This window comes from Diaphorina citri, unplaced genomic scaffold (assembly GCF_000475195.1).
Source record: "Diaphorina citri unplaced genomic scaffold, Diaci psyllid genome assembly version 1.1 scaffold286, whole genome shotgun sequence".
Taxonomy (NCBI): Eukaryota; Metazoa; Arthropoda; class Insecta; order Hemiptera; family Psyllidae; genus Diaphorina; species Diaphorina citri.
This window is the reverse complement of record NW_007377722.1, coordinates 59,078-83,263: the sequence shown is the minus strand read 5'-3', so window position 1 is coordinate 83,263 and position 24,186 is coordinate 59,078. Positions and strand designations below refer to the sequence as shown.

Below are 24,186 nucleotides of genomic sequence, written 5' to 3'. Positions count from 1 at the left end.
TAAAACTAAGTTCAATATAACATAACTACTAAATATGTACACTACTCAAGTAATGTGTGGAACGACTCAAGTAATTACTCAACTACTCAAGTCATATCTTCACGAATGCTGAGTAAACTGTCCGTCTGTATGGTATGTCTAGCATGTACTCAAGTAATATGAGGAACCACTCAAGTGATGTGAGGAACTACTCAAGTAATTACTCAACTACTCAAGTCATATCTTCACGAATACTGAGTAAACTGTCCGTCTGTATGGTATGTTTCCTCTTCATTGAATTCCCATAGCGGCCTCCTCCTGCGAAGTCCGTGAGAACTGAAAACAAAACACAACGAGCAAATTTGAGGCGTGGTCTAAAAAAGGGCTTAACTTCACTTACGCCCTTTTTCTGGAGTCTGCATTTTTTCATGTGTTGAACATCTCTTTGCCCAATTTCATCAAAATTCGGACAAACCCTAAAGGCCCGTTCCCACTTGTGAGTTTTCTTGAATGTCCTGTAGGCAATAAAAGTGTTCCCACTACGCACGACACGATTTTTACTTTCTATTTTTCTGAACAAGTGGGAACGAGCCTTAAGGACCAGGTGTGACAAATTCAGAAAGCACTCTTTTATCTCTACACCTGATTTTACTTTCTATCAAAACCTATAAGTCACTCTTTCTTTGTCCCTATGTTTTCTTCTCCTCCTCCTTCTTATTCTTCTTTTCTCTCGCCCAATCGATCTTACTGGTGACCTTTTCATGCAAAAAGAGAGAGAAAGTGAGCTCTTCTTGCTAAGCCTTTTCTTTTGTGCTCCCTTTGTCATATTTTTCGACGGCAAGGAAAAATGAATAAAATAAATTGACTCTCTGGAAAGTTTATTTTAGCTTTTGCTTTTTTATTCGATATTCTGGGTTGAATTTATTTTCTGTAAACATCGCAAACCTTGTGCTTGGTGCTTCCCCCGAGAGGAGAGAGGACAGAGGGAGTATGGTTGGGGGATATTTCCCATACACAAAGCTCACTCAAAGGTTTAAGTGTAGGGACCAGGGGTCTCAAAGTTGTGCAAAGCTCCGTGAATCATGATTAGGAGAAGTAACTTGGTATGACGATTTTTGTGGGAATTTAGGGAGTCTCTAAGCAGTCCGTTTTTGATGTCTGAATTTTAATTAAAATTGGGTTTGAACCTTAGGGGCCAAATGGGGGACTTTTTTTTTATTGAGATCTACAGTCAGCACTAAATTTTCTAACCGATTCAAGTCACAAAAGATCTAATCAGATCGCAGTGACTTAGGACTTGATGAGCCGATGATTCTCTCTCTCTCTCTCTCTCTCTCTCTCTTTCTTTCACTTCTCCACTTTCTCTTTCTCTCTTTTCGTCTCTCTTTCCTCTCTCTCTCTCTCTCTCTCTCTCTCTCTCTCTCTCTCTCTCTCTCTCTCTCTCTCTCTCTCTCTCTCTAAAAAAAAGAAAGATGAGTGTTTCACCAATCTTTTTCAATTGCTCTTCCACCCAACTCACCTGTCGTCTGCGACATTTCGCGGCGACTCCTCTTCTTCTTCTTGTTCTTACAAAACAAGGACACCAGAGAGCGGCGAAAGTTCTGGCCGCTAATACAATACAGGGCGAAGTTGATGCCAAAGTTGGTATGGAAGAGGATCTGACAGTAGTGCTGCAGAATTACCACGTCGTGCTTGGTCTCCTCGCTCTCGTACTGCAAACTTTTTTTTTTTTTTTTTTTTTTTTTTTTTTAGATGTGCACAATCTTATCTACTCCAATCTAGTCATTTTATATTAACTTTGGATGTAGACCTTTTTTTTCTCGAATATGAATATGTATTACTTTTCTTCCTTGACTTTTCATATTAAAATAATATCTTTCTTTGCTGTATGTTTGATGAATCTTCTATATTATATTTTATTAATGGAGAACTATAAAATATAGAATCAAAAACATTTTATGTTTGGACTATTGTCATTCGAACTAGTGTTGTATTTGTATTTAGTATCTGAAAACACTTTTCTCTTAATCCTTTGTCAAACCTATTTTCTAACCTTCAATTAGTTCAGATTGTATAATACCTACAATTTGTACAATACAACTGTAGGTGACGCAGATATTATTTATGAGTAGGGGGTGGATTATATGCACGAAAAAATGGCCCAAATATGTATGCAATATGCACAAAAAAATGGCCAATATATGCAAGAATATGCCAGAAAACTGCCTAAATATGCAAAAACATGCACTCATCTAGGTTCTCATATATGTGTCACAGAGGGTCACGGATATTATTTATGAGTAGGGGGTGGATTATATGCACGAAAAAATGGCCCAAATATTTATGCAATATGCACAAAAAATGGCCAATATATACAAGAATATGCCAGAAAACTGCCTAAATATGCAAAAACATGCACTCATTTAGGTTCTCATATATGTGTCACAGAGGGTCACACAACATTTTCAAACGTCTAACTGACCTCTACATAGACAGAAAGTACAATAGGATAGAGCTAAGGCGAAAGTTAAAAATAATGTCGAAAAAATTTCTCCGGTGAAGTTTAAAAAAATTGTCGCTCTCTTAATATAACTTAAATAGAAAGTAAAAAATTGTCTCTCTCTTAAAAAAGGGAAAAAAGTAACTTTTTACGTTAAAAATGAGAGAGAAAAGTAAGGAATAAAATTTGAAAGTAAATTTTCTGGCGAAGAATGGAAAGCGAAGTTGATTTGTTGCACTGTTGAACACGCTAGGAAATAGTTAGGAACAATACAGTTTGGACTTTGGAGTACAACTCTCTAGCTTGCAAACTCAAACTTCTCTTCCTCAATGGATATAATTTTATACAGGGTAGATCATTGAGTGACCCCATGCCGACCCTAAATGAAATTGGGAAAATGGCAAAGTGAAAGAAGAAGATCATTGAGTAAATAGGTCGATGGCTATTGGCTACCTATTACTCCAAATATTTAGGCTTTTTCCTTAATAAAAAGAAGAATTATTTTCATGTTGTATCTAGTCGTGCTTAAGGGAATCTAAAAATAGATGAAAAAAAAAATATGGGACTGAACATAAATTTTGAAAATTTAAACCGATTTAAAAATTCAGACCGTTTTTTGTACTTTTCATCTCAATAGGTTGTAGAAAGTCCTATTGATCTATTATGACTCATTCTGCCTTTTCTTTTATTACACCTTTTGATAAAGGAAATAACAGAGTCACCCTGTATTTGAAATAGTTAAATGTAGGTATCTAGGTACTTCTTTAAAAAAAGGAAGGAACAGAAAAAAGTTCTTTTTTAGCCCGTCCTTCCTTTATTATTACGATAGTAATAAAGGTATAGTGGATAGGCTATTGTATTCGCTTCGGTGTCGTCAGTCGTCAGTTTTGTCCGCAAGTTTTGTCCGGAGAACCAAAAGCCAAGAAACCCAAAAATGGTTTTTCGGGGATTTTTTTTCTCATTTTCTCACGCAAATGAGCTCTGATCTCGAAATTTGTCGCGACGACCCCTGAACTCAAAGCGAGAAAGTTTTAGATAACACGTCAGTCGATAATTTAAGACCGGTTTTAGCGTCTCCTGTGTTAAGCTACGCTGAGCGCCAATAAATGGATGGGTGACTTAAACATTATATTGGGATTAAAGGGAGAACGGGCTCTAGTCTTGATTTTAAATCATTAGGTACATGAAAGTAAAATCAAAAAATCAAATCAAGAATAATAATAAACTGAATTTTAAACAAATTAGGTAGATACATAAGGTACTGATTTTCTCTAATAACGATCGAATAAACTACGGGCTAAAAAATTCCCGGAGGGACGGGCCCAGCTTGTTTTTGTAAGAACTATTTGAAAAAGAACAATGTTTCGAGAAAAAGTTTAAATTGCAAAACTATTTTGCTTTTTTATTTTGAAAAACTTTTTTTTACGAATTTCCTTAAGGTTAAGTAAATCGTCATTCCTGACTATTGTTTCTAGATTTTGTAAAATGTTCTTAATTGAACGAACAAAGTAAGGTCTAACTTTTACCTCGATGATTTTTTTTTTTTTTTTAGTTTGTATGTTCATTTTCCAAGAGGTTTGATTGTGGGAAGTGGGAACTGTAACAGTAACTGTCAAGGTCTTAGCGTCCTGAAAGCGAAGACGAGAGGATAGGAGAAAGCCAGCCGTTCGAGAACGAACCTTAAATCCGCCCGGACGGGGATCGAACGCGCGACCTAGCGCTTGCAAGGTTGGCGTACTACCATTCAACCTATGACTAGGCTCTGGCCTGACAACGAAATTTTGTATGCTCTAAAGAAAAATTGAAGTAAACAAAAAAAAATAAATAAATAAATAAAAAAATAAAATAAATAACTTAGCTTTTTTCCCCGTAAAGCTTTAAAAGCAAGCTTTAATCCCTCTTAACACAGAACTGTATCATGCTCATACTCAAAGAGTTTTGCTCCTACTTCACTATCACTAATAGTATTATCCTAGGGGGTTTGCTTTTTATCAAGAACCTAAAGAGAAAAGTGTAGAGAAAGAAGAAAAGGGAGAGTGTGAGAAAAAAGTGCAAAGTAGAAAAAAACCGTGGGTGTGATCTGTGATACAAGGAACAAAAATCTTCTCCTTTTCCTCTTATTCTCCTGCTCTCTTCTTTCTTTTTATTCCTTCTTCTCCTCCCCTTCCTTCTCCCTTTCTCCTTTTTTCTTCTTGTTCTCCTCCTTTTCTTCTTTTTCTCTCTCTAGCTCTCTTTCTTTTCTTTATTTCTCTTCCTCCTTCTCTTCTTCTTTTTCTTCCTTCTTCTCCTCCTCTTTCTCCTTTCCTCCTCCTTTTTCTTCTCCTTTCCTCCTTCTCTTCTTATATTCCTTCTCTTACTTCTCCACCTCTTCGTTCTCCATTTCTCTTCTCCTCTAATTCCTCTTTTTTTCTTCCTCTTCTTTTCTTCCTCCCCCTCCTCCTCCTCCCCAATCTACCTTCACTCCAGAAATCTACGTAATGTACCTAAGCAAACATCATGAACATTTTTTAATTTTTTTTTTCTATCCTTAAAAGAAAAGTTGTATTTTTTCCTCTTTTTTCCGATGTTAAGGTTTACATTTTCCATTAAGTACACGCAGATATCTGAACGCTGTGTTGACACTTTTCATCTGGTCAGGGTACGTACAGATTATACAGAAGAAGAAGGAGAAAAAGAAATGACAGTTTAAAATAGTAATAATAAAAAGAAAGCTTGTTGGGATAAGGATTACATTGGAAATATGACGAGGTGCAAAATAAAGTGTTAAAGTGCCTGAGGAAAAAAAAAAATAATAATAATAAATAAATAAATAATAATAATAACAAAAAAATAACATTCTGAGAAAATAATAAACATTCTAAATAAGTGCAAAAAGAATTTTCTAGTCAAAAGTTTCGAAGTTCAAAAATGTTTCTTTTTATGTCCCTAATAGAAAATTTTGTGATGTTTCACATCATTTTTTTTTTTTCTTTTTATTGTGATGAAGTCGAGAGCTTTTTTCTCAATTTTCTGGGCGTATCAAAGCATTTTTGCACTTTGTCTATGTTCCTTTTGAACCTATTCTCAATTTCTCAAGGATTTTACATTTCTTTGTTACTCGAAAAATCCTGCCACTCAATTAGAGTAGCTTGGAACGACGACCGATTTTGTAGAATTTGTTTCAATATTTACTACACAGAAAAAAGGCTTACGAATACGAGTACAATAAATTACAAAGCATCGCTTTCATTTATCGAGTTCAACGTGAAAACTATTCTTCACGTATGCCTATATCACAGAACTAGAGTAATAGGGGGAGGGGTGAACATCACACGACTTTCATTACATTGTGGACATACAAACATAATGTAAATTAATAGCTCATCTGTAAAGGGGATTTAGCTAAAATCCTAAATAGATATATTAACCCCATGCTAAATGGCAAACCCCGTTCTCGAAATATTTTGTGTCCAAACACACATACAGACCACTTGCTAAAAAGGGTACAAACTACTCTTTTATACCTCAAAAGTTCCTCCCTACCTATACATTCTGTAATGGAAAGTAAAAATCAGTGAAAAAGGTACAAAAAAGCTTTTAATAAGTAGATATGTATATTTCAAGTGGCTTTATTTGAGCAAAAAGGTTCTTTCGGAAAGCTCTCTTAATCGACTTTTAAAAATTTCGTGAATTCATTTCGACTGAAGTCTTTTGTTCTTAACAATTTATTTCAAATTCCTGTTTCCGCTTCATTTCATTTCAATGTTTTCATTTTCGAATAAATTATACTTGATTTCTTTTTCTCACACTTGATCTTTTTTGTTTTTCGCTCTCCTCTCCCTCTCCTCTTTGCTCACTCCTTTCTCGTCTTGGCTCTCTTCTCTTCACTTTCCTCCCCTCTCTCCTTTTTCTCTCGTTTTACTTCTCTTTTCTCTCTCTTCATCCCCCCTCCTCTCCTGCCCTCATATCTCACCCCTGTATTTCTCCTCTTTTTCTGACGAGACAAATACCATGGGATTTTTAGTTTCGCATCCACGTCACTTTAGGTTGGATTTTATTATTATTTCTTCTGAATACAACATATTTCGACATTTTGTCAGCTAAATATTTTCTCATATCCTGCTAAATATTTTCCCAAGACTTCATGATGAGATTTTTCCCTGTTGGAAATAAAATGCACATTAATTCTATATTGAGGAATGTTGTACTGACATTACATTGAGCTAAGCTGTTCCTAGGTCGGATAAGCTATAGGGGATGATATTTGCCATTTTATTGCATTTTTATTCCATGTACGTACCTAATTGTTTTTCCTGTGAAAGTCACACTCTGATCCCTTGGTATAGACAGAGTCACCAGAAAGTTTTTGTAATTTATTTAGAATTTTGAAGCAGTTTTATTCTGAAAATGGAAAACTTTTTTGGGGCATATGCACGTACTCGGAAAGCTCTCTTAATCGACTTTTAAAAATTTCGTGAATTCATTTCGACTGAAGTCTTTTGTTCTTAACAATTTATTTCAAATTCCATTTCCGCTTCATTTCATTTCATTTCAATGTTTTCATTTTCGAATAAATTATACTTGATTTCTTTTTCTCACACTTGATCTTTTTTGTTTTTCACCCTCCTCTCACTCTCCTATTGGCTCACTCCTTTCTCGTCTTGGCTCTCTTCTCTTCACTTTCTTCCCCTCTCTCCTTTTTCTCTCGTTTTACTTCTTTTTTCTTTCTCTTCATCCCCCCTCCTCTCCTGCCCTCATATCTCAACCCTGTATTTCTCCTCCTCATCCTCTTTTTCTGACGAGACAGTACCATGGGATTTTCAGTTTCGCATCCAAGTCACTTTAGGTTGGATTTTATTATTATTTCATCTGAATACAACACATTTCGACATTTTGTCAGCTAAATATTTTCTCATGTCCTGCTAAATATTTTATTATTTATTTATTTCTTTACAAAAACATCATACACATACAATATACAATGAACATGCTCGAGCATCAGCCATCAGCAGGCCATTAGTGCATTTTTTTTTTAACGAAAAAGGAAAAGGAAAAAAAAGGAGAGAAAAAAAGAAGAAAAGAAAATTGGATTATATCAGCTTTAAGAGTTTTGAATATTGCAGGAATTTTAGGACCTTCTTAGTGTCTGCAGGTGAATCCTTGAGAACTTCAGAAAGGGTGATCTGTCTTGATGAACCAAATATTGAATTCCTGCTAAATATTTTCCCAAGACTTTATGATTGAGATTTTTCCCTCCTGGAAGCTTCTATTTTCTCTACAATTCATGAATTACAAGAGCAAATTGTTTAGTACCTAAGAGACTAAGTGCCAATTTCCCCCCCCCCTCCCATCACCTTTTGTCCTTTTGAATTTAGAGTCAATTTTTCCCCAGAGGCAGAGGAAGAGGTGGAAGAAGAAGGAGAGGAAGGAGGAAGAAGAATAGAAAGAGATGGACGTAGTATATTCTTAAAGGAGATTGGAGAAGACACTATAATAATGGTTTTATATGTGAGATGGTGATTAATGGCTCTCTCCCTCCCTCCCCCTCCACCTCCCTCCCTTCTCACTTCCTCTTCCTGATGGATCATGTGACTTGCATTTCAATTTTGCAATTTCTTCTCAGAGGAATTTATTCGGATCCTTTCGCGTCTAACCTGCCATAACTAAATTACTATTGGAATTCCACATGCATGGACGGTTGGACGACAAATTTTCTCAACATTTTTGCCAAATTTGGTGAAAATCGAACAAACTTATGCCATGAGAGTATTTATTCGGATCCTTTCGCGTCTAACCTGCCATAACTAAATTACTATTGGAATTCCACATGCATGGACGGTTGGACGACAAATTTTCCCAACATTTTTGCCAAATTTGGTAAAAATCGAACAAACTTATGCCATGAGAGTTATGTCAAAAAAGAAGTGTTACTGATTTCCATTTTGTGACAAAAAATATCGATTAAATTTATGACGCTAAATTCTACGACTCCCCCATGATGTCCATCAACTCAATAATAAATAATTAAGACGGTGTTGTCTGAGTAAATAAAATTGCCAGCTGTCCCAGTTTCAATGCTCCCGAGCGTTTTTTTACTTTTGTTTTATATTTTGTTTTTATTTTTACTTTCTGTTTTCTGTAAACATAGTTGATTTTGTTCATGATTCATGACTTTTTGGGAGGAAGATGAATGTTGTTGGTTTTGTTTGTATTGGATGCGATGTGTTTATCATTATTCTCTTATCACACAGGCAAGAAAAGCGCTACCTCAACCAGACATGTGTTGAACTTATGAAGGCCTTCTCCTTCATAATAATATAATATAATCGTATATTTACGGGCGAACCCATTGTAAAACATCAAAATATTTACATACAGCAGAAAAAATACATAAACAATACAAGATTAAGAACAATAATTAACGCTAAACATAATATGGTAAACAGGTCAAAATAAAAAATATCACAGTTAAATCACATTTCATTTGCAGCGCGCATCATTCTATTGATGGGGGACATGACCCAAATAATGGGTCACACATACGAGACCCAAGACATATACGAGACATGACCCAAATAATGGGTCACACATACGAGACCCAAGAAATCTGACCCATTCCCAGGAACTCCAGGATATGACCCCTCACCCTCCAACACCAGGACAGGAAATTAGGAAATCTCATATTGTCGGTAACAGGGTGTTCCTTATTCTCACTTGAGACGTTTCAAGGTCATGTTCATCAAGAAGTTTGCCCTTCACTTTTTATATTAAGGAAGGTCGCCCTTCACTCTCCATCTTGTGAACCCTTGTCCAGTTTGTAAACACTCCCCCTCAAAGTGTCACTTGGGCTTGAAGTGTCCGGTCTCTCGTGCAAGACAAGTCTTGTGCTAGCTAGAGTAAGAAGACAAATAGAATGAGGACGATAAAAATAGAATGATAATAATTAAAATTATCACATAACCCATCATAATCTCCAACCTTTAGTCTTCATTTTAAAAGGAGAACTTGAAGCTTCCTTTTTCATACAAACAAAAAGAAGAAGAAGAAGAAGGCTGAGAGGTAGAAGAAGAAAAATGTTTATTTTCATTTTATTTTATTATTATTATTTTGTGAAAAATTAGGGCCCGGTTGAGTGGTCAAAAGTGGAAAATGGAGCCAAAATGTAAAGAAATTTTCTGTACTAAAAAAAAAGAAGTCCGTCGAATCCTTATCAAAACAAAAATATAAGGAAAAAAATAAAAAGTGGAGAAAAAGAAGAAGAGGAAGAAGAAGAGGAGAAGAAAAATGAAAAGTTCAGACATAAATATTGTCTCTTGTCTCTTCCAAATACCGAAAAACTTTTTCAGCAATCAATCTGTCCCACTACTACCACCACCACCAAACCACACATAGATTTTCCTTCCATGACCTCTTTTTCATCGTCTTTGTTTTTCTTATTTTTATTCTTGTCCTTCTCCTTCTTCTCCTCCTCCTCCTTCTCCTCTTCCTCCTTTTCCTCTTCCTCCTCCTCCTTCTCCTCTTCCTCCTCTTCCTCCTCTTCCTCCTTCTCTTCCTTCGTCTTTTTATCCTCCCTCCTCCTACTGCTTCCTAACTCCGAGAGCTTTGTTATTATGTGGTCGAATTCTCGAATAAAAGAGAAACATTACTTCCATTGACATTTCTGTTTTGACAACTTCGCATTCCATTTTTTTATCTTTCTCTTTTTTTTTAACTTTCAAAAGTTTGTAACTCATCCCCCACTCCATTATTTTGTTTGTGTTGTAATAATTACAAACAAACGGACAGACAAACAAACATTGTAAATACTCACCCCCCCTCCCCTTCTCCTTCTCCTCTCTATGTCTCTATTATTTTGTTAGTGTTGTAATGATTACAAACAAACTGACAGACAGACAAACAAACAAACAAATTTAATCCAATGGAGGCGGATTAATGTGTAATACAGGGTGCTGTCTAGATAGAATTTCTATTTTCTAGACGTCTTTCATTTTATGATGAGTTTGATGAGTGATTGTCTGTGCTCCTCTTCTTAGTAAGGATACATTATCTTTCTCATGGATTTGGACCGAAAGAAGCCTAGGATACTTGTCCAATTAGATTTATCCTCCATAAACTGATATAAGATAGGAAATTGAAGATAGGAGAAGAAACTACCCCCCGGTCCAAATGCCTTTGTTCACAACTTGCACCGAAACACAGGCTAGGGCATTTGTCCAATCAAATTTAAGATAAACTGATATTCTTGTTCACAAATCGGACCGAAAGAAGCCTAGGGCACTTGTCCAATCAAATTCAAGATCTGCGATAAACTGATCAAACAGGGGGGGGGGGGAAAAAGGGGGGGGGGGGGTATAAGAGGGAGAATGGATAAAGAAGGAGAGAAATGAAGGAAACTTTTTCTACCACTTTGTGAAGGAAATTTATTTACAAAGTTCAAGTACTTTCCGTAATATTGTATTAACCCATTGAGATCAAGAGAGTGTTTGGCTGGGGGCTTTAAACAGAGATCATACCAGCCTGAAATTTCCCTTACTAAAGAAGTAGCAAAGGTTGAGTGCGAAGTTCGGAAATTTTTGCAGCCAAAACCAAATGTAAGCCCAAAAGCGACCAACTTGGGGCTGATTGAGGGCTGACGAAAAACGCTGATCTCGTCTAACACGGGAAAAGAAACATTTAATTAAAATGAGAAAATTAGATCCTCAGGTACAGACCATTGAGACCATCACAGGTTAAAACGGCCCTACCTTTTTGCCTGAAGTGGTTTTTATTTTCAACAAAACAAATATTCATTTGTTTCTTTCGTTTTTTTTCGTAGCTCATCTTTTCCTTATCTCTGGGTTGTTTTATTTTCCCATATTTTTTATTATCATACCCTCGGATCTTTTTATATTTCACTTTTATCCTTAGTACCCTTACCTACAATTTTCCATGTGTTGTAGGCTTTTGTTTTGCAATTTTTGACCGGAATATGTGACCTTCTAAAAGTGAAAGTTTTATCTTTTATCGCTTCATGTTATTTCTGTTTGTTTTGTTCTTTTGTTGAGCCAGAAAACAAAAGATTAAATTTCCATTATTACTTATTATTAAGTTGTTTTTACTTTCTACCTATTTATTATTATTTTATTTAATTTTTTCGGAACGAATTGGGGAGGGACAATATTCCAAGACCAAAAGTAAGAACTTCCAGAGCACTACGAATCTACAAAGCATAAAAAAAAGTCAAAACTTCTAAAGTGCATCTAAAGAAAGTAGACACCTTCTTAGATAGTAATAAACAAAAACGGGGTTAACAAAAAAATTCAATAATTAAAATAATAATTAAAAAACCTTGAAAATTCTTACCTAATATTTATGTTGTGACGTCATGTTAGTTTGTGTTACCTTAATGTAACGTCAAAATTATGTAAAGTGCAAAGTGTTGTAAATAAGTTGCTTGCAAGTGCAAAGTGTTGTAAATAAGTTGCTTGCATGCAACCCTGATGTAGTGTTGTGGAAAAAAGATGTCTCGAAAGCCATTTAAAAGGAAATGTATTCAGAGTGCAGATGTTAGTAAAGACATTCTCTGTTCTTAAATTATAAATAACCTATCCCCTCTCTCCCCTACTCTCACCCAGGCTAATCTTTAACGCATGCTAGGACATAGGGAACTGGTAGTTTAAACTGGCAGGTATGCTCGGGGGATGGGTTTGATAATGTTTGGATGTTCTCTGGTGAGTAATGACTGAAATGGGTGAGAGTGTAAATTTAGCCGCAATGAATTAACTATTGAGAAGAGAGGAAGGAGACAGGGAGAGAGAGAGAGAAAAATGAAGAAAGAGGAATTATTTTAATTAAATTTTATCAAATTATATTTATTGCACAGATTGAATTACAAATCTCACAGATTGAATATTTAATTTTGAAACTTATTCATATTCTTTGAAAAATACAATGTTTAAGAAATGAAGAAAAACTTGTGTTTTCTTTTGTTTTTTTTTTTATTTTTTTTTATTTTTTTTTTTTTTTAAGGCTTTATTTATAGTGGCAGGGTTCTCCCAAAGGAGCTCTTCCATCCAACCACTAGTTTGTATGTAATTGTGTATATGTGTGTGAGTGTGTGTAGGATTGTGTAGATAGAAATAGATCAGATAGGGTTTTCCTTCAGGTACCCCACAAGGGCAGTCTTGAATGAACCTATACTTGGTGAGTCCCTGATGTCCCTATGAAGAGAGTTCCACAGCCGCGCTGCAGTTTTATGATAAGAGTTACCATATATCTGAGTTTTGTGCCGTGGAATTTCCAGGAGACCTAGAGATGCAAATCTGCTACTTTGCAGATAAGTCCAAGCCCCCTGAAAATATTGAGGCCCATTTGAACGTAATATATTATACAACAGTAACAACATATGCAGGTTTTGCCGGGTATCCAACCTCATCCAGTCCAGCCCGAGGTAATGTTCGGATACTCGATCAAATTTCCGAAGGTTACAAACATACCTAACACATGCGTTCTGTGCCAGTTGAAGAGATTGTAAACATTCAACTTTCAAATTGGGAGAGTAGACTACGTCACAATAATCAAAGATGGGGAAAACTAAGAAGGGGTTAAAATTTAATGGAAATAAAACAAGATAAGTTTCGTACTGCAAAGTCTGGAACAGAGGACAGGAAAGGGTTAAAATTTAATGGAAATAAAACAAGATAGTTTGTTTGCTCTATGAACTAGCTTATGTGAAAACTATTCATCTGACAATTTCTTCGTTTTTTTTTGCAATGGACTACTCTTGAGTGGATCTACATCTATACTGTGTAAAAACCGCCATTGTTGTAAAAATTTTATCTACAAAGATACTCAAGGTCGTAGTTCCTCATACCTATACAAGAACCATGCATGTACTTTTTAGTTTTTAGCCTCTCTTGAAGAGCTTACAATATGTCAGATAAACGGGTTTTGCATTTGCCAAATCAATTATACATAGATGCGATCCCTGTTGGTTTTTCGCTTTGAGAGCGATTTTCATTACCCCCTCCCCCCTCCCTCCCTTCTCTTCATTTTCCCGAACTTATCAGGAATCGACAATATAAGTTCTTATGGAACTCTCAACTTTTCCAAACTGTCAAACCAAAGCTATCCTGTTATTATGTCTATCCCTCTTTCTCTCTCCTTCCCTCCCTCTCTTTCTCTCTCTCTCTCTCCCTCCCTCCCCCTCTTCCTGTTTTTTTCTCGTCTTTTTCTTCCTTCCCCTCTCTCTCTTCCTTCCTTCCCCTCTCTCTTTATCTTCCTTCTTTTCTTCTGTCTCTGTAATACTCTATATGTGAGTCCGAAAAGTTTGGAGCTTTCCAAAATCCCGACAGTTGACAGTGAATATAGATTTGGATATCGTCCGCATAGACATGGTATTTACAATGATGGAACACTCTCTGCAGACTACTGATGTAGATTGCAATTATTATTTCAAGAAAAAAAAAAAAAAAACTTTTTAATTTGTCAAAATTGGTTATGAAATTCTAATTTTCCCCTCTTAAATACCAATAGGTTTGGGCCAGACAAAGTGTTTTGTTTTCATGGTAGTAAAAAAAAAACAGGCATTTTCATTTGTTTCCTTGAATATTTTCCCCATTAAGGAAAATTCGTGTTGTGTGTCAGAGCTGAAATTCCCTCTTTAAAATTTTCCCTTTTTTGTAGGCCCTACATCTCCCTCCATTAATTGGAAGGGGGACCTGCCGGTTTTCGTCTCAGTCCCCCTAGTTGGTAAAATTTACCCTAGTAACTTGTAGCGTTTTGGCTACACCGAGAGGGGTTGCTGGTCTCTAGTCAATATTACTTTGCCTGTCCCGAACCGCAGTCAACCATTATGAGGACCTGTGCTTTTCCTTTCAAGCATGATAAACCCTTTGTAACCGCCTGCTAGCCAGGCTGGTTAGGGTTTAGCTACTCTCATCCCTATTTATAGTCCCATAGAAAGACACTGGTCTGCTCCTTGTTAAAGGTCCCCCCACCAGACTTCCTGTTCAACCCCTAGCCAACTCACGTTAGGGATGGGCGATATTTATAAAAATATCGATATTCCCGATATCGATATATCGAAAGTAAAATATCGATATTCGGAAATATCGATATATATCGCCCATCCCCAACTCACATACACACACCTGGTCTTCTTCTTTCAAGTGCCCTAACTTTGAGTTCCATGTTTGTTGAATTATAAAATAGATCCCTGGCTCTATTGTTACCCAGAGATATCTCTTACTTAAGTCGGAACACTCCAACTGCAAGGCCCTACATCTCCCTCCATTAATTGGAAGGGGGACCTGCCGGTTTTCGTCTCAGTCCCCCTAGTTGGTAAAATTTACCCTAGTAACCTCCTTTTTTTCCCAACTCAAGTTTTGGGTGTTGTAGCGTTTTGGCTACACCGAGAGGGGTTGCTGGTCTCTAGTCAATATTACGTTGCCTGTCCCGAACCGCAGTCAACCATTATGAGGACCTGTGCTGTTCCTTTCAAGCATGATAAACCCTTTGTAACCTCCAGCTAGCCAGGCTGGTTAGGGTTTGGCTACTCTCATCCCTATTTATAGTCCCACAGAAAGACACTGGTCTGCTCCTTGTTTAAGGTCCCCCCAACCAGACTTCCTGTTCAACCCCTAGCCAGACTACCCAACTCACGTACACACACCTGGCCTTTGTCTTTCAAGTGCCCTAACTTTGAGTTCCATGTTTGTTGAATTATAAATAGATCCCTGGCTCTATTGTTACCCCGAGATATCTCTTACTTAAGTCGGAACACTCGAACTGCAACCTCTCATTGCTCTGCTGAGCTGAAAGATTTTTTCCCTTATCTTTCTTCTCGGTGAGCTTAACCTCTTCGGGGACTGGCGGTCATGAAAAGGTGTCGCCAAGTATCACTAAAAAAAATAGGGGGGAATTAAATATGCATAGGTACCTACTTGTATTACGTAATTGTTTTTTCCCTTATCTTTCTTCTCGGTGAGCTTAACCTCTTCGGGGACTGGCGGTCATGAAAAGGTGTCGCCAAGTATCACTAAAAAAATAGGGGGGAATTAAATATGCATAGGTACCTACTTGTATTACGTAATTGAACCCATCAACCCACGCGGCCAAGCCTTCCTAGTTGCTTACGAGCGTCTTGACCACTACACCACCGAGCCGAGGTATTGTAATTCAAAAGTGTCATGTGAATCTGCCCAGTGGAAGTGGCTCAAAAGTTGCTTATAAGATTCAACCCATTTGTGCAAACAAGCGAAGATAGTTAAAAACATGTTCAAATAACTGGGATTTGGTGTTTCATCTGGGATATTCTCTTAACTGTCCCGACAATGGCTTCAATCCAGACCACAACACGAAGCCATTGATGGCCTCATTCGTGACCAAGAACACCAGAAGAGGTGAAAATGCTATCTGTAAAGCGCATTTGACTATCTAAATTGCTCATAGCTCATACTATGCAATACACTATGATGGATTTAAATTGAGTTTCCTCGAAGATGGTAAAGGTTCCATGTCTGATGACAGAAGTGCACCTTTCGCGAGTTTAAATTGACTCTCCTTCGTCTTCGCTTTGTTTTCTAGAAATGTATATTTACTTCGTTGACATTGAAGTTGTGAACAGTGCGAGGATGATAACTTTATCATTAACTTTATACTTGATACAGTGTTGATAATACCCACATTGTTGATGCTGAGTTTCATAAAGTTACAGTGTCTTATGTCCTTGGTAATGTACTGATGTAGCAAACTGACGGATTTTGTACTTCATCACTAGGGGCTCATATCACCCACACACTATCAATATTCTTGTCAATACTGTAATAATGTCGATAAGTCCGAACTGTGCTTGATCGTTCATGTCGTAAAAAAAATGATCTGTTTCATTGCTTTTCATAGACTTCAATTAACCCTGTAGGTAAAAGTTTTTCAATCTACACCCCGACCCTGTATACAAAAGTGCACACAAAGTTCTCAGGATTTCTTCAGTATTAGGTTTTTAAATTAAAATAATTGAAAGCAGAAGAAAAGTTGTCGGATATCTAACGATGGCGGATGATAATTAATTATTCCCGAGTCCCTTAGGGAAGAACAGCTTGTTCTATCGGGAGGGGCAGACACTTTTTTGGGTCACACTTGACACAGCGTGAACTTTGGAACGGTTACGGTGAAAATGGAGAGATGGGGGCCAAGTAGAGTCCCCTGTGGAAGGACAAAGTTCAAGTGTCAAAGCCAGGATTTCATTTCGTATTGGAGCGGATGAGTGGGAGAACTTTACAGGCGCGGTCGTGGGTTTGGGAAGGGCGAGAGGCGAGTCCGAGAACGGATAATGCCCCTGGTTCTTCATTTTGGTGTGTCCTTGAAGAAAGCTTTCTCATTATCTTGGTAAACAAACAATGTGATTTCTCAAAGAACTTTCCTCAATAAATTGCTCATTAACTTATTACTCATTAGCGTTGTGAGTAAGCTGTCTGATTTTTCCGTTATAACAACCCTCGAATGGTTCATCCGATTGTGATCCGACCAAGTTGCAGAGTTCTCCTGAAAGAGCTCTTCCACTCACCCATCCATAATGGAAAAAAAAAAAAAAAAAAATGTTTATTGAGCAAGCAATGAGTAGAGATTTTCAATCTCTCTCCCTCCTATCAATAAACATTTTACTCTCTATTTTATATCTTCTCTATATTTAGCCCTTCTCTCTTCCTTCTTCTTTTCTCCTTCTCCTCTTTCATTTTCTCCTTTTCTTACATTCACCTCTTCCTCTTCTACAGTGTAGGCCGTAGGGAAATGGTAATTTTACATTCCTCTTTCTTCTCATCCTTTTTCTCCTCCTCTTTGTCACTTTTTATTCTCTTCTCCTTATACATCTTCTTCATTTTCTTCATAATAATAATATGGAGGTATTTTCCGGAGCTATGTACTGACAATCGTATTAAAACTGAAGAAACACGTGTGAACTCATTTTATAATATAATATTTTACAATGTGTTCCCCCGACCTTACCAATCTCAGTGGTAGTGGGAGTCTTGCACACCTGCTGTCTGAAATCTTGATAACGGGATTTCATAAAGTTATGGGTTGTAACGGGAGATGGTTCGTTCTCAGAACAGCTGGCTCAGATGGTTCGTTCTCGGAACAGATGGCTGGCTCCTATCCTGTCTTCCCTTTTTCTTGGATTTCGGGACGATAAAACCTTGGCAGTTACAGTTCTATCTACCAAACCTCTTGAAAAAAAAAAAATCGAGAAAGCAATGAGTAGAGATTTTCAATCTCTCTCTTATCACTAAACATTTTCCTCTCTATTTATATCATCTCTACATTTAGCACTTCTCTCTTCCTTCTTTTCTCCTTCTCCTCTTTCATTTTCTTCTTATTTTTCATTTTCTCCTTTTCTTACATTCACCTCTTCCTCTTTTACAGCATAGGGAAATGGTAATTTTACATTCCTCTTTCTTCTCATCCTTTTTCTCCTCCTCTTTGTCACTTTTTATTCTCTTCTTATACATCTTCTTCATTTTCTTCAACTTCCTCCTCTTTCTCCTGTTCTTTTTTATTCATCTTTCTTCTTTTCCTCTTCTCTTCTTCCTTCCTTCTTTCATTCTTTTTTCTCTCCCTCTTCTTTCTCTCTTGTTCTTTTTATCCATCATCTCTCCTTTTTCCTCTTAATTCCCCTTCTCTTCTTTCTGTTCCACTTCTTCCTTCTCCGCCTCTTCTCTATCTTTTGCTTAACATTTTTCTTTTTCCTACCACAACTTTTTTTCCTCCAGTCCTTTTTCTCCTCGGTTGGGTAGAAATTACATGTGACAAGTAACGCGTGAGTTGTTAATGAAATCATCCTGTCTCTCGTATCTATTTCTCTTTTCTGTCTGGAAGGAAAGTATAAAAGGCGTATAAATCCCCTTTTTTTCCATAATGAAACGTGTCTCGAGAACGTTGGAACGTTGGATTCAAAATGGAGGACACAAGTTGGCAACCGAGTAGAAAAACCTTTTAACAAGGGGAAAAAATGTCTTTTTTATTCCCAGACTTTTCCTAAAACGCACTAATAAATGTATGAATTTTAGAGTTATTTGTAAATGCCTCAGAATAAGTTAGTTTTTTCTTTAAACCTTTATAATTTTATGCTAATTTTCTGGTTTCGGTCATTTCTGTTTCAGGTATTTATAAAAATAGCGTCTCCAGAAAATATTCTTAGGAATGTCCAGGTAAGCTTTTCCCCATAAGACGGTTTTCAGCTAAAAGCCACAATAACCAAAGGATATTTTCATCTAATGAAGGTACGCATTAAAAAAGCATAAATGAAAATTAGTGCAAAGATTTGGCTCTAAAGACCTGACAATCATAATGTCCTCTTTAGGAGCACAGAAAAAAAACTTTTTGCATCTCATTTTTTTTTTTTTTTTTTTACTTTTAAGAACTTTTTTTCTCAGCAGAATGAAATCCATTACTGCTAACACGTTGTGATAACAGACAAAATGAGAGCTTTTTTATCATCAAAAAGCTTATAGATAATAAAATTACTTATGTAGGTGTAATATAGTTTCGCTGTAACAAATTTCAACAAGAAGGAAAAGGAGAAGACTGAGTTATGCAATAATGTTTGTAATAGACTCAGGTTATAGTAAACTTGATTGTGGTTGACTAAACTGTTCAAGTTCCGTAGATATCAAATCCTTTTAGGGATTTCAAAAGTCTCATCCGGCCCACTTTAATTAGACTTTGTCTTTTCTTTTCGTCAAAATCGGACAAAACTTGCGAGCGTTACAGTGAAACAAACAAACAGACAAACAAACAAACAGACAGACAGATAAACTCAAGGACTGAGAACTCCGTCCATTCAATAATCCCACCTTACCTTGTATTAGGTAAATTTAGCGTTCTATATCGCGCGAGCTTTTATCCACAAAATAAAGTGGGTCATTCTAATCTAATTCAATTTTATTCTAATTCCAATTTAATTAGTGAAAAATGTCATCCTAACTCTTCTAAAATAACTTTTTTTTTTTCAAGAGAAAATTATAAAACACATTTTTTCCCTGCTTTATTAACATTTTTTTTGCTATCAAAGATAAAACATTTTCTTAGCTTTTTTCCCCGTAAAGCTTTAAAAGCAAGCTTTAATCCCTCTTAACACAGAACTGTATCATGCTCATACTCAAAGAGTTTTGTTCCTACTTCACTATCACTAATAGTATTATCCTAGAGGGGTTTGCTTTTTACCTATCAAGAACCTATAGAGAAAAGTGTGGAGAAAAAGAGAAAAGTGTGGAGAAAGAAGAGAAGGTTAGAGAAAAAGAGAGTGTGAGAAAAAAGTGCAAAATAGAAAAAAAAACCGTGGGTGTGATCTGTGATACAAGGAACAAAAATCTTCTCCTTTTCCTCTTATTCTCCTGCTCTCCTCTTTCTTTTTTTTTAATTCTTTTTCTCCTCTCTTCTTCTTTTTATTCCTTCTTCTCCTCCTCTTCCTTCTCCCTTTCTCCTTTTTTCTTCTTGTTCTCCTCCTTTTCTTCTTTTTCTCTCTCTAGCTCTCTTTCTTTTCTTTATTTCTCTTCCTCCTTCTCTTCTTCTTTTTCTTCCTTCTTCTCCTCCTCTTTCTCCTTTCCTCCTCCTTTTTCTTCTCCTTTCCTCCTTCTCTTCTTATATTCCTTCTCTTACTTCTCCACCTCTTCGTTCTCCATTTCTCTTCTCCTCTAATTCCTCTTTTTTTCTTCCTCTTCTTTTCTTCCTCCCCCTCCTCCTCCTCCCCAATCTACCTTCACTCCAGAAATCTACGTAATGTACCTAAGCAAACATCATGAACATTTTTTAATTTTTTTTTTCTATCCTTAAAAGAAAAGTTGTATTTTTTCCTCTTTTTTCCGATGTTAAGGTTTACATTTTCCATTAAGTACACGCAGATATCTGAACGCTGTGTTGACACTTTTCATCTGGTCAGGGTACGTACAGATTATACAGAAGAAGAAGGAGAAAAAGAAATGACAGTTTAAAATAGTAATAATAAAAAGAAAGCTTGTTGGGATTAGGATTACATTGGAAATATGACGAGGTGCAAAATAAAGTGTTAAGTAACAAACACAAATACAGACCACTTGCTAAAAGGTGTACAAACTACTCTTTTAGACCTCAAAAGTTCCTCCCTACCTATTTTGTCTAGGTCCCCTATACTCAGCCAAGTTGGAACAACTGCACTGCCACTTAGCAGTGAAATCTATTACTGGTGTGCTTTTATCTATTACGTGGTCCAATTTATAATTTATCACAGCAGGGGTAACTATAAATCTTATACTATAGTGATACTCTGATAAAATCGTCATGGTATCTATAGTATGTAGTAAGTATAACTATAACTCTAATAGTATTATAATGTCACAGGTTGAATCTTTCCTTTTACATGGGTTTACACTTAATTTGGTGAAACCTTTGCTTGCTTGCTTACTTACTTGTTTGCCAGTTAGTACCGTCTGATAAAATAACAGTTTCCGCCAAATAACTACCATTGAACTATTTACCTATCTAGTCTCATTTCCCGTTCCTTCTTTCTTTTCAGCCTTCCTCTTCTCCTCCTCCTCTTTCTCCTGCCAAGAAATTTTAATTGTATTTAGCTAATAAGTATGAAGGTTGTAAAAAATTTGAAGGTTGTAAAGATTGGTACCTTCCAAGAAGGGATCAGAAAAAATCTAAATCAAAATATAAACAAGATGATCTTTTGCTGACATGAACCCTCACTCCCACACATACTCCCTTTTTCCAAGTGACACCTTCTTAGTGGAGATCAGATATTTTCGAAAATAAATATAAGATGACATTTTTTTTTTTTTTTTCTCTCATAGGTACTACGTTACATGGGATGTCTGTCTCAGGCAAGCGTCTTCGAGAAAAAGTATCTCCCCCGTGTTTTCTTTCTCTCTCCCCCCCCCTCCCCTTATCTCCTCCCTCTCTCTCTCTCTCTAATGTTATTTTTGTCCGAAGTTAGAGAGAGAGAAAAGTAACGAGAGAGAAAAATATCTAAAATAAATAAAGGCACCTACCCTATGTATGCAGATAAAAATAACTTGCAGTAATGCAGTATTGAAAAAAGTAATCCAGACATCTCCACTAATTTTTCTTCTGTTGCACATTGCATACTCAACAAGTTACACGGCGTTCATACAAATTGTAACTTACTGTTCTCATTTATTGTTCTAATTCTATCCCTTCTCCAGCTTTTCCCTCCCTCTCTCTCTCTCTCTCTCTCTTCCCCACTCTCTCGCTCTCTCTCTCTCTCTCTCTCTTCTCCCTCTTATGCCTTACCACTTCTCTCTTCAACCCTCTTCCTTGTCTACAAATCAGACCTTTTATAGTGCTTACAGCTATGTTGAAATCCAACTCTGAGGGATATAAAACGTGTGTGTAAGAGAAAGAAGAGGAAGGGGTTGGGCATTACGTTACAATATGTCTGTCACACTCTCAAGTAGGAAGTAACGACTGTAATAAGGGAAACGGTTTTTTTTCCCAAGAGTCGATCGAGGAAAAGCCTAACAACGAATGTCTTATCGTCCCGAAATTGACAAGAGAAGACAGCAGAAAGCCCGCCGTTCCAAGAACGAACCTTGTCTGTTTTAGAATAAAGTTTGTCCCTGGCGGGAATCTAATTCGAATCTCCCAAGCTTATTATTTTTATAATCCAGATCCTGTAGCCTCCACAGTCCATTGTGTGATGAAAATAATAGTTTCTACTATCTTTCGTGAACTCTTTTTCGCCTACGCTACGCCTTGCCTGTAGATTTTCCTTTCCTCTTTTTACGTTTATATGTAAAAAATCCCAACTATTTACATTACAGACGAATTACATATATGTAGTTATGTACCTACATGGCGTTCTATTCGAATGGAGTGGGAAATAAATTCCATATTAACATTTTTGTAATCCCTTTTGGAATAGGTATTAATTTCATTAGAATGCCATGCGTTTCCTTTCCTTTCTCTCGTTGGAAAGCCAATGCAGTTTTTTTTTATGTCCCATCCATCTCAGCGTAGCATCAATATTGTTACTAGAATCTATTATAAAAGAGGAGAGAGGATGAGGAGAAGGAAGAGGAGGAGGAGTAGAAGAAGAAGGAAGAGGAGGGGAAGGAGGAGGGGAAGGGAGAGGAGGAGGAGAAAGAAGAGGAGGAGGAGTAGAAGAAGGAAGAGGAGGGGAAGGAAGAGGAGTTGAAGAAGAAGGAAGAGGAGGGGAAGGGAGAGGAGGAGGAGAAAGAAGAGGAGGAGGAGTAGAAGAAGGAAGAGGAGGGGAAGGAAGAGGAGTTGAAGAAGAAGGAAGAGGAGGGGAAGGAAGAGGAGGAGGAGAAAGAAGAGGAGGAGGGGAAGGAAGAGGTGTAGAAGAAGGAAGAGGAAGGGAAGGAGGAGGGGGGAGGAGGAGAAAATGACAAATGATGAATCGAACGAAAGAAGTGAGTTTTAAATTTAAACGCGACTATTTTTCATTGCTCTTTTTGTTACTTTCAAACGATTTGTCCGAGGTGGTTGAATAGAAAAGCTCAGGCAAGAGCCCTGCCACTTTAAATAACGCCCTAAAAAAAGGGAAAAAGCCATCAGATTTTGGATTTTGGAAGGCACTTTTTCAAAGCAAAAGAAAACTTTTTCGTTTGGGTTATGGTTATGGGTACAATAATAAACTGATACGCCCGTACCCATCCATCTCAGCGTAGCATCAATATTGTTACTAGAATCTATTATAAAAGAGGAGAGAGGATGAGGAGAAGGAAGAGGAGGAGGAGAAGGAAGAGGAGGGGAAGGAAGAGGAGGAAGAGTATAAGAAGGAAGAGGAGGGGAAGGGAGAGGAGGAGGAGAAAGAAGAGGAGGAGGAGGAGAAAATGACAAATGATTAATTGAACGAAAGAAGTGAGTTTTAAATTTGAACGCGACTATTTTTCATTGCTCTTTTTGTTACTTTGAAACGATTTGTCCGAGGTGGTTGGATAGAAAAGCTCAGGCAAGAGCCCTACCACTTTAAATAACGCCCTAAAAAATGAAAAATCCATCAGATTTTGGGTCCCCATGATAAGGCACTTTTTCAAAGCAAAAGAACACGCTTATAGGTTTTTTTGGTCCCCCATTGGCCCAAGTTTAATGCGCATAGGAACTTTTTCGTTTAGGTTATCGGTACAATAATAAACTGATACGCCCGTAGAACTTGGCCAAAGTTACAATCCTTTTTCCGGAGGAGGTTCCGTTTTTTTTTTTTAGGATGATAGCATAGAGGAGAGTGAGAGAGACAGCGTAAAAAAGAGTAAAAAAATCAGTTAATAATAAAGCTAAAAAAAGAGGCGATAAATATCCATGGATGGAGAGTAGATAAAAGACATCGTCTAAATAAATAAAAGCATACCTCACATAAATAGTAAAAATTAACCTGTCCTAGCTTGCATGTGTACGTTTGTTAGAATTTTAATATTATTATAAAGAGAGAGGAGTAGAGCAAGAGAGGGATAGAGTAGACGGAGTAAGAGGAGTAGTTACAGGGAGAGAGATGAGAAGTCCAGAGAGAGGAGAGAGAGTTCGACCAAGGTATGGTTCTATTTTTCCTAGTCTTCGGATTACCTCTTGTGCCAAATCAGAGTCCACGACCTTTATAGCGAAGGGGGATGTGATATGCCTTCATTTAGTTGAGTCGAGGGTCGCGCGGGTTGTAATGCAACGATTGACTTCCGTGAATGTAAATAATATACGGGGGGAGATACGTGGCATGTTTGTTTTTTTTTTTTTTT

At 36.9% G+C, this 24,186-nt stretch overlaps 1 protein-coding gene across 1 annotated transcript in view; it reads right to left on the bottom strand.

Annotated features, from left to right (window-relative positions):
• Window positions 1–211: 211 nt before the first annotated feature.
• Window positions 212–24,186, bottom strand: part of LOC103507082 — a gene marked incomplete at its 5' end in the record, with an annotated part of 76,920 nt that continues 52,945 nt past the window's right edge. Inside the window, 2 exon segments of the mRNA XM_026822038.1 lie at window positions 212–315; window positions 1,499–1,649. Coding sequence (XP_026677839.1) covers window positions 212–315; window positions 1,499–1,649 — 255 coding nt within the window.